Source organism: Suillus bovinus, assembly GCF_016758785.1.
Source record: "Suillus bovinus strain UH-Sbo-P2 chromosome Unknown EDB93scaffold_3, whole genome shotgun sequence".
Classification (NCBI taxonomy): domain Eukaryota; kingdom Fungi; phylum Basidiomycota; class Agaricomycetes; order Boletales; family Suillaceae; genus Suillus; species Suillus bovinus.
The window spans coordinates 917,544-928,302 of record NW_024542059.1 but is presented as its reverse complement, the minus strand read 5'-3'; the positions used below and the strand labels follow the sequence as shown (position 1 = coordinate 928,302).

General features: G+C 48.1%; 2 protein-coding genes across 2 annotated transcripts; one reads left to right on the top strand and one right to left on the bottom strand.

The window, feature by feature from the left end:
* Window positions 1-50: 50 nt before the first annotated feature.
* EDB93DRAFT_1237863 (uncharacterized protein) lies at window positions 51-1,004 on the top strand (the record flags this gene model as incomplete). The annotated part of the gene is made up of 5 exons (XM_041451469.1): window positions 51-458; window positions 535-567; window positions 673-824; window positions 874-926; window positions 949-1,004. The coding sequence occupies 5 exons, from the start codon at window positions 51-53 to the stop codon at window positions 1,002-1,004; spliced, it is 702 nt and encodes a 233-aa protein (XP_041312882.1).
* Window positions 1,005-3,452: 2,448 nt separating this feature from the next.
* Window positions 3,453-5,304, bottom strand: EDB93DRAFT_1118369 (uncharacterized protein). Its single transcript, XM_041448413.1, has 3 exons — window positions 5,152-5,304; window positions 4,719-4,870; window positions 3,453-4,666 (listed from the first exon to the last, which is right to left on the bottom strand). Exons 2-3 carry the CDS (start codon window positions 4,818-4,820, stop codon window positions 3,782-3,784), a joined length of 987 nt encoding a protein of 328 aa, XP_041312881.1. The 5' UTR covers window positions 4,821-4,870; window positions 5,152-5,304; the 3' UTR covers window positions 3,453-3,781.
* Between the last annotated feature and the right edge of the window lie 5,455 nt (window positions 5,305-10,759).

The window sequence follows — 10,759 nt, the reverse complement described above, 5'->3', positions numbered from 1 at the left end:
AGTTCCTGGTTGCCTGCGTCCGAACACACCTTACAGCAAACACCTGTGCCATGTCTGCTTACGGGGTCATCGACAGACCGCAAAGGACATCTTATTTGCCTACTACATTATGGGATAATCCCCGAGTAGAGTCAGATCTCGGGACCCAATCTTTCGTGACCATACATCACATCGACCGGGCCGCGGTGGAGCGCGTCCAAACCGGTCTATTCAACTACCTCCACTCCATCTTTACGAATGAAGTCGACAAAGGCTTAACGTATCCACAAGAAGACATCAGCGATCCCGCAGCCTTCGGAGCGTACTTCTTCGGCGGAGACGTGCTCCTCGCCATCGCTGGTAAAGGAGATCCGCCCAAAATTGAGAGCGAGCAGCGCGGGGTGCGGGAGATCGAACAAAGCCTGGAAGGTGCGAGAAATGGGCGGCCATGGGAGGGGTGCGTCGCAGGGTTTTACTATGTCAGTTTCGCGATCCCTAGCCTACATGATCGTGTTCACCCTGATCTCACGACTGTCGAATCGATCGATGTGGTAGGTAAAACCCAACTACCCTGGGCGATCTTCCCATGTGAGTTTTAGTTTTTCGTTGGGCATGGGATTTAGCGGCTTCCAAGGCTTCGGCTTCGGCTTGCAGAGATTAACTAGGCTCCATCTGCTGACATTTCCACCGTAGATCTGTAATGCAGGATTTATGGTGCCCCCTTCCCAACGTGGCAGTGGTTATGGGCGTATCCTCGCTAAATCATATCTGCACTATGCACCAGCGTTGGGATACAAGGCTAGCGTGTTTAACCTAGTGTACAATAATAACGCCGCGAGCGTCAAGTGAGCCTTGATGATTTTCGTTGTGCTTTACTGATTACTTTGATTGCAGGTTGTGGGAGGGACTGAAGTTTACGAAAGCTGGACTTATACCCAAGGCTGGTCGTCTGAAGCGGAAAGGACGGAGAAGGCGAGGAATACGTTGACGCAATCGTGTTCTATAAGAGTTTCGAAGAAACATAGGACAAAGATGATCAGTGATCAGATAACGGACCTAGGACAGATATGTCAACCTGTAGTCATGAACCAAAGTCTAAATGATACTCACAGAGCTCCAATCGATTAATGCAAAGAAGCTTGGACATATGAAGACACCTGAAACGATGATCACGGGGTACCGCTACAACTAAAATCCCAGTTCCAGCCGATCGAGGTATTTAGGGAAACGCCCCAGGATGATGAAATACAGGATATGACAGGTATATGACATACATCTGTTGTGAGTACCGTTTGTGGGCTCCAAGCCTTCCGAGTCGAGTACTAGTGCAATTATGGGCGTCTACTCGAAGGTTTCTAACAGAACGTGGCACCGACAAGTAGGCGTCAAGGATGATGATCGACCCTTGATAAGAAACCCCAAAAGCCCAAACAGCCTCAGAAGTGACGGATTGTGGGGAAGATGCGATGTCATCATAGGTCAGCTGGTGTGTCCAGTGTGTCAAATATGACATTGAAAAGGGGAGTGCCGAGCCCTGTGACGGGTGCCAATCATTATATGGTACTGGTGACGGCGAGTGCAACGCGATGCAAACGTGTGATAATAAAGGGTACATGGACGGATCGGATGATTTTCAGAAGAGGAACTTGGAGTCTAGGGTTATCCGGTGCTAGAGGTCCGGTATCGATGCTGTGTCGATTCTCGATAGGGGGGTATATGGGATACTGGATTTGCAAGGGTGGAGCGAAAGATAGTGCGTAGAGCCTCTTGTTCTCACCAGCAGCGACCCGTGTATGAAAGTGAAGAGGCAATGGACCCTGCCGAAACCTATGTTCGTTCACAGAACATCATGGAGCTAATTCCCCACACTCCATCGCTGCAGCAGTCCATCAGAGGGCCTAATTTAAAAATAGTGACTGTGAATGCTGATGCATCACGCATGGCAGTATTGCCTGGCAGATGTCATCTGCAGTGAGTACTTGAGATTACAATGTCCACAGCATATGAATAGTAACGCCCTCCAGTGGGTTTATCGTTATGCCCCGGTGAGCATAAAATTCTTGTGCGCACAGAATGATACTAGCGCCATCCATTATTATTCGGCTTAAGATGTGAAGGCCGCGGAGGAAATGGTGATATGATCACATTCCAGACCGCAACTGAAAGGCTCCTAATGGCAAATGCATCCACCATCTTGATTGTGCTGCAGTTTAGGGAACTACTAGGCAACAGCCAAAAACAGTCCATGCATCGCGACATTTACAGGCAAAGCCATGAACGCCGTGTCGTTACTCTGCGCACCGAGACCTCATGTCTGTTGGGCATGAAACTGTAACAGGTCAAACAGAAGATCGCATAGCATACGGGATACTCGTGTAATGTGCCCCTTCGACACCACTTATGATCTATCAGAAAACTTAACTTTACCATTCGTAAGAGTGACTCTGTCAAATAATGAACTCACATTGTCGGCATGCACGCCACCCTGTGGAGAAGGCCGCACCAAGGGTTACCAAATCAACGACATGAGGCTACAGCATGGTTCGACCCCTGGTCTTTGAAGACCAATATTACAATCGGATCGTTCTTTTTTCTTTTGTGGCAAGATTAGCCTTGCGATCTGCAAGATATTGCCACCACCAGGTCAAAGCGCGGGCGCATCAAAACTTGGACTGGGACAATGGCCGCGCCTGCCATGACAATACAGTTTCAAAATGTGACTCGAATCTCAGAACCCAGAGCTCGTTCGTTAGATGAGCCGTAACGAGCGACTTCTGCGACTTATCTCGGCTAGACAAGAAGCTTTAATTGACTTCTTATGGGCCGATTAGCAGAACTGCATGTGGGGGGCACGCGCGCGGTGCCCTGTTGATAAGCACTGTCTGTCCATTGTTAGCTGGGCAAACCTGCATTCCCAAGTCTACTTGACTGTCTCGGCGAAATGGAGGGGAGATGGATATCCAAATTCCAGACCGCCGCAGCGCTTATAGCAAAAGGCTTAAAGCCGGAGATAGCGACCTGAGTCGCTTTGCTATAAACGGCTGCAGAACGCGAGAAGGTATCCTCCCCCCCAAAAAAAAACACGTGTACAGCCCCGGGTATATGAACGTTTTTCCATCGGAAAGGTCTGATAGAACTTTGTATTTCTAGCGCCCAAGTTTCAGATAAGGCAGTAGACCAAACCTGGATTGGTGCGATGTGTGTGGCGCTAGGCTCTTTGTGCCATACTTATAACGTTGAACAAGGGACAGGCGTGCATGCAAATCACTGGGTGCTTGTCCAGCTGTAGAATCCTGAACTGGTATCATCGGTTCCGGTGTAAACGTTATTTTTTTCCGTACAGCTGCTGGCAGTATAACGAAAGTTGATCATAATCGATCATCGTACGAGCGCATGGAAGCGATCTCTCGCTTGTCCTTTCCAGGTACCTCGAGGCAGGGCTCTCAATTCCCATCAATTTAATCAGTCTCGCATTCATTCCAATATTGCAGAGTGATTGGCATTTTTGATTCTTCAATATACTTGTACATATGCCTAATGAAATACTGTAATGCGCTATTGACACAACATATGATGATTTAATGCAGTAGTTGAAGCACGGTCCCAGAACAACCTCGGGCCCAGTAATGATGGTGCAGGGTATAGATAGTCCTGGTAAATAACACACCGCCACCGACCCATGGTGACCGACAGCGATGAAAATGTATATGTTAAACGGCGTCATCAAGACGGGCAAAAATGAGTGTAAAAGTGGTGGTAAAAGAAATGCAACAAAAACCACAATGCACTCAATCAGCCGCCTTCACCAGACAGCCGGCGATGCGAAAGCAAACATCTTGTGTTTCGATGGCGGCGGTACCGGCACAGGCTCGTGTTTTGGAATACCGGGAGATGATGAAGCCGAAACGATCCGAGCAGTACAATCCTCCATACACGGGGGTGTTGGCGGTGATGCCGTTGACGCCGGAGACGTCGATGTTGAATAACTGGGTGATGGCGTATCCGGCGTTGTGGGCGGAGTAATATAGGACGAATTGGGCGGAGGGAAGGCGGGCTTTGGTGGTGATGGATAGCGATGGCCATATGATGGCGTGGGAGCCAAAGCGGCTGGAGGAGGCGGGAAGGGATTTGTGGTAGGTGGAGGCGTGGTCTTGGAGGAGGAAGGAAGAATGTAAGTCGGATAAGGTCCTTGACCTGCAAAATCTTTCTTGACCATGTCCTCGAACTCCCTAAGCGTTACCGGATCGACATTGAGTTCCCACTCCAGATACTGACACATCTCACGCTCCATCTGATTGATTTCACGCAATTGGAACATGCCCTGGGCCACGATACTCCAGGATTTGTTGGAGTAAGTGTCGTCACAAATGACCTTTGACGCAAGCATAAATGCGGATACGAACAGACGGTGACCCGAAGATCCCCGAGCAGTGGGAAAGCGCGCTTTGAGTCGCTGGAGAAGGACGAGGGCGGCGAAGGTGACAGATGAATGAAGTTTTGTGCGGTGAAGAGCATAGGCAATGAAGTGAGGAAGCTTCACTTGTGAATTGGAAGACGACGGGGGGTACTCTGGACAGGCAAAAAGATGCGTTATGAAACGGGCACATAGACGGGAAACCTGTTCATGACCATAAAATGGGTCAGAATGTCTTGTCGTAGGTTGGGTAGACTGAGGTTTAGGTGGTGCCTGTGCGTATGATTAAGGATATGGATGTGATGAGCGGCTACTAAAAACTGACCGATGGTGCAGGGTGGTAGCCCATTCTTGAATGAGGAACACTCTGAGTATTCCGAAATGGGGAAGGGTGGGTAGGTATTATAGGACCATGAACGGCAGCCATAGTGATGGATGATGTGAGTGGAACGGGCGGCGTGGTGTCGCGAAGGTAATCTGAAGGTACGAGTGTCAGAGTTTGGGAGTTTAGTTAGAACGGGACAGGAAAGAATGACGGGGTATATAAGAATAAGGGCAGTGTGAAAGCAAAGAAGGAAAATGAATGAATGGAACCAAAACCATGAGCCTGGGATTACGAAGATAGGTTTAGCAACGGCAAGGTCTGCACCCCTTCCAATGCAATAGACACCGTTGCAACGAGGCAATATATAAAATATTATTAAAAATATTACATAATACATTGACCAGGAACAATGGAAAATGGAGTCTGCACTTACTGCGTGCTAAAGGGCCGAATCTTTATGTTTCGCTAATTTGCCTCGAGGAGTAATAGAAGCTCGATTGATCAGAGAGGTTGCCGCTTTATGAAAGCTGCGCAAAGATGAGGGCAATGAGCTCGAGCTAGAGCCAGAGAGAGAGAGAAGTGTGTGTGGAAATTTTAAAGATTTCAATCACTCCGTATATATATCAAGGACAGTGTCACTGTGGGCGTCTTTCAACGAATGATCTGATGACACCTGAATGGCCCGCTTGACTACATCGGCCCTTGGAAGGTCATCGGTTCGCCCTGCCGCTGTCCGAACTGGTTTGCTAAGCCCTTCTAGGCCACACTGTGGCTATGCTTCCTGCCCTCGTTTGTTCCGACATCACAGCACCACAGTACAATGTTCCAGTTCCTCCTAGACTCTCGTCTGCGACAAACACGGCTCAACGCTCACTATTGACATTACTTAGGTACCATACCGCACGGCTTTAAGGATATTCGATCAGCCTCAATAAATTTTCGCTGTCCTTTCCGGTTAACTCAGTTCTTGTCCCGACATGCCCACTACTACGTTGATTCATGTACTACTCCATGATCCGGATGAGAGAAGCTCACCATTCCTTGAGATGCGAAAGCTTTACCCCTAGCGGACTCTAGATCCGCGCAAGGCAGTGTTCAGAACCAATGTCTCTCTAGCAGCCTTTCCGATACCTCCCTTCCGAACCCATACAATACGCATGTTACGAGTACGTAACTCGATAGAACTCATGTCGCTCACATGCTAAAAGACTTAATCGCTGCCGCAGATTTCACGTCAACGAAGCCTTTTTACTTATCTTCGAACACACACCCCCCACGGTGTACAGTTTTAAAACTCAGATCAGCGTGACGGCGCGCGTCGGTTCACTTAACCATAACCCCATGGCGATATACATAGCGTTCCGTGTGAGTATCACGCCACGCTTTGACTCAATCCCCCTTGGGCTTCGGTGCTTGCGGCGATAAAGGCTACTGCAGTGCAACTCGCGGCCGTTTCATAATCGACCGTGTCGGCGTCATGTGATTCCCATTGCGCTAATACGCCAGGCCACTCATCCGTTTAATCCCGACATCACGGAGCGACCAACTGGTCATACTACCTCAATTGCAGTGTCTGTCATGATGTGCCATCAGGGTTGTTCTGTTTGTTACCTTAGTCGATACCACAGCACTTACAGCTGGCCTACAATTATGTGGCATGCAAGTACGAAGTGACTCTGCGTACATGGGAATTCCGCCTATCAAGGATGATCATTTCCTTAGCTTATTAAATGAGCTGCTATCTATTCGCACAAGAGTCATGATAGGCGGTGTTGGACGGTCCGGGAAACGATGGCGTTCTCGGACATCCGTCCTGCTAAATCTGACACACGTGGATTGCTTATCAGGCAGAGCGCTGAGAAAACGTAATTCGGAAATACCATTCTCAGCGACTGCCCCTACTACCAGCTGTGGTACCTACATATGCTCATCTTTTGTGCACAAGCGCGGTGATCCACAGAATCCACTCGAATAGGCTTCATATCTCCGCTGTGCTTGATGGGAGCTGAATGTGACAAGTATAACTGGATTCTAGGAGGCCGTTTGAGCTGGGGCTCAGCATCGAACAGCATGGCGCATAGTGGAGTATTTACTTCTTCCGCAGTTGCTGTTCATCCTTGCTCCTATAGATCTTTCTTTACCAGACATGCGAGTGGAGATTATTGAAACAGCCTAGTACCTCCAGCGGAAATCTCGGGCCTGGACGCTCCACGTGTATTTCATTCCGAGTATATTTTCCCCACTCGCCCCACAAAAGGCGGCCGATAAATATGCTTACTCCGACACTACTTAGCCTTCGACTCTTCAAGTTCCATCCCCGACCCCGAAATTGAACTTGTTGATACAACGAGGCGTGTTCAAGGACTGTACAAATTATCTCATCATCTTCATTATGCTGTGCCAGTGCTCTCACAGGAACGAAAGTGCGCAACTTTTTTTTCGTGTTTTTTTTTTCTTCTTCGTTTTCCGAGAAATCTTTTTGACGTAAGATATAGTTATCGGCGGCGTAGCAAGCGCGTTGGCAGGTCGGGCATTGGGCCGCGCCTGTGCCTCGCTATTCAGGATACCCACGATAAGCCCATCATGATCATGGTATCTATTATTCAGAACTTCAAGTGCGTTATGAGCATCTCTGGGATCCCTACTTTGACCCTGTAATAAGCGGTCCTGCACCTGAGCCACTCGATGGTCAGGTATTGATCGTGGTATATGTGCTTGTGCCAGGCTAGCAATCGCCGGAGTACGTTTTCTAGGCCCAACATATGTTGCGAGGTCCCTTGTATGTAAATTTAAACATACACGTTCTGCGAACCGACTCAACCCTGGGATACCATCAATATGATCGCTCGCGAACAATGGCGAACCACCGGAAGTAAAGCCGATACGGTAGCGCTCAAGGCTGAACTCAAACATCAATACCACAGTATTCCTTGACTCGACTGTCAACTCGAAACTTGCATAGTACACATGCGTTGAACGTTAGCGTCCTGTGCGAGTTTCAACTTGATAGATGTGATGGGTATAGAACACAGGAACATATCCAAGTAAGCGTTTTGAAGGATTACTAGTACATGCTACAATCATATGGTCCCTTACGCCGCCTTCGATTAATTGTGGCGCACGTAGTAAAATTTTATGCATCCGAGTCATTCAAGGTCGAGATCATGCCGTTTTGGGGCGAGTTGGTGGGCGTTCTTGATTTCCCAGGTACTTCAACGGGTACCTGTGTATCTCACTTACCTTCCAATTGTCAACAAGGCGCGCACTTGTCATGATGCGCCCGTTCCAAGTTGGCGTGTTCACGTATTGTTCGAACTTCTCTAATGCTGTGCGTTTTAAATAACGTTGAATCTGTTGATATATCGATAAAGTTTGGTCGATTTCCTGTGAGTCGTTTGTCTCAGCTAGTGGGAGATTGCTGCTGTGGTTTTTTTGTCGCTTGTTCGTCGTTCGGGACTGTATTGTGTTACAATTGAAGGGTTTAGCGAACGGGATTGAACGGGAATGATGAGAACTTGATGTCAAAGGTGATGCTGATTCAGGACGAGACTACAAATTTAAAACGTGAATATCAACGGCCGGAACTAATCGAATGCTCCGAGTACAAAGCCCAACGAAACCGAACAACGTCCTCCATTTCAAACCTCATTCTACTCTCTATTTAGGACCACCGTGCCTCCTGGTTCATCTCCATGGACAGGAGTCACATGAAGCACAGAGGCTAGCAGACTTTGCAACGTGCAGCTCTGCCTATCTCCATGGCTGGCTGCCAGATTGGCAGTGAGTGCTATATCAACTTATCATATTCATTCCGTTGTTGGCGGCTTTCATGCTTCTTCGACCGGTGTATATAGTAAACCAAGAACCGGTGTGCTATGTGTAAGCCCTGCATTACAATTCGAAAAGACATGCTACGACAATAAGAATTATCCTAGCCCTGTTTTTTGAGTCGTTTCATTCGTAGCTATTAGCAGCTGCTGCCGCGTCAGCGCCCATCAACTTGTTCTAACGTTCCGCTAGCCATAAACGTGTCCTGTGGCACGCCAGCCGTGAACATCGCATCGTCAGAACCATTCATTAAGATTGCCTTGAAAGCACTTTTTCGATTTGTTTCGGAGTGCCGCTCAACTTGGTGTCATCCCGCTACGCCACACGAATATGCTTGCGATCTCCTCGGGAACGTAGTAATACTAATTGGATGGCAGCGGCACCCGCAACGCGCCCTCATTTCATTCTCCGTCTTGATAACCCAACGAACTATAGAGCACAGTATCGATGGCCACTTTCTAAAAAGCCAGGTTTTCTGATCGAAATGAAGGTTTGGCGAACAGAGTTCAAGCCTCTGATGATGTTGGCCGTCGTAACGGTATCTCAGCGAGTCATTGGTGGAAAAACCTGCCAAAGATCAAGATCCTATTGATGCTCGTAAAAGTCTCCCATGTTTATTTGTCAAAGGTTTATCTTGTGCTTGTTTTTCAAAAAGCCGGTGCTGACGTCAAGTAGTATTGTTCGAATCACAAGCAGTGTTTTATTGAGACGTACATCAATTTCTGCATCTTGTGAACCAGAATATCTTTATTTCGCCTTAACGAGTCACATGCGCTTCCCTTTGTAAGGGTCGAAATCCGCCGAGAGCGCTGAAGGGTGGTGGATTCCGTGGTGGTAGAAGTTTCAAATTTATCCCTGACCACATCGGCCTCCACATCTTATCCTGCCTCTTCGAAGGACAATGAGTTAGGCTGCGGGTGATCTTCTACGAACTGACTCGGCTGTTCCGAACTCGTTGGTTAATTCAACTTTATTGCCTCTCGTTCTACAAATATTTCAGGGTGGTAAGAGTAGGGAAATAGAAGATACCTAGAAACGCAATCCAAACGTAACAGCACGCCCACTGATCTCCACAAGAGGCATCAAAGGTGGGAAACCCTTCCTGTCCACGCGTCCGAGTATAGAATAGCGTTAGAGACAAATCATGGCTTGCCTGCTAGCACGGATATGACCTCAGGGATCACCATCATAGCCTGAACGTTTGATGGATTTTAACGACGCCAGAAACATAATACTGTATTAAGTACTTACTGAATTGCCCTTCCAAACAGCTGGAAATCATGAGGTATCGCAAAAGGAAACGTTGACCACGTTGTAGGGTACGAGGGTTCAAGTCGGCGGCACCGAAGGACCCCATGATGCTACAAAATTCAGGCCTTCTTTTGATCGGCCGAATGAAAAACCAGCGTCTGATCCGTCATGCGAGTCTTGCTAGCCGAAAGAGGGATGTTGATAAAGCAGTTTACCCTTGAAGAACCTGATTTGCTACGTACCTGGACTTTCAGCTGATCGCGAGGCTTCAAGCCGAGGAGCACTGCGTGATAACGCTCGTGCAAGGCTCGGGCCGCCTGCATGGGATTGAACGAGTTTAATCGTTGTATCTTGCATTCAAATCCTAATCGGATGCCTGCACGTTATCCGCGGATCGACATCCTCCAATAGCAACCCACGAAGGTGGCACATACAAATTAGTAGAATGGTCAGAACTTCTTCACAGACTCAGCTACCTGAATCAAAGCGGTCAAAGCATGCAGGTTAGACTGATCGTATCTGATCGTGCAGAGTTTTGGCGAAATCAACTTACGAGGCTGGAGACGGTATGTGCAGACACGTGGGCGTCTCGAGTCGTGTATTTACGCGAAGTACGTCGGTTGCCGTGTTTTTTAATCGTGCTTACTCAATTGTTGGCCGTTTCTCCCCGTGTCCTTCTCCCGAACTCTCAGATCTATCTGAGACTATCTAATACAACTTCGGAAAGTCGGAAAGTCTGCCGATTCTATGCTGGTTCGTGTACGCTTAGACTGTTCAACACAGAATCACAAGAAAAGACTGGAAACGTGTGCTGAGCCTCCCCGACCCTTGTGAGTTTAGGTGTTCCACAAGGCTTCACTAGTCTCAGATGATGATCTTCCTTCCGCAATGCCGTGTCCTAAAGATGGCCCGTTTAGAAAGGCGCAAGAGGCAATGTTATGCCAAATCATATGTGCTCCATT

Excerpts from the sequence above, each read along its gene's own strand:
- EDB93DRAFT_1118369 (XM_041448413.1), bottom strand. The coding sequence starts at position 4,820 with ATGGCTGCCGTTCATGGTCCTATAATACCTACCCACCCTTCCCCATTT. Across the intron at positions 4,667-4,718 it reads GCTACCACCCTGCACCATCG|GCACCACCTAAACCTCAGTC; the intron begins GTCAGTTTTTAG and ends TCATACGCACAG.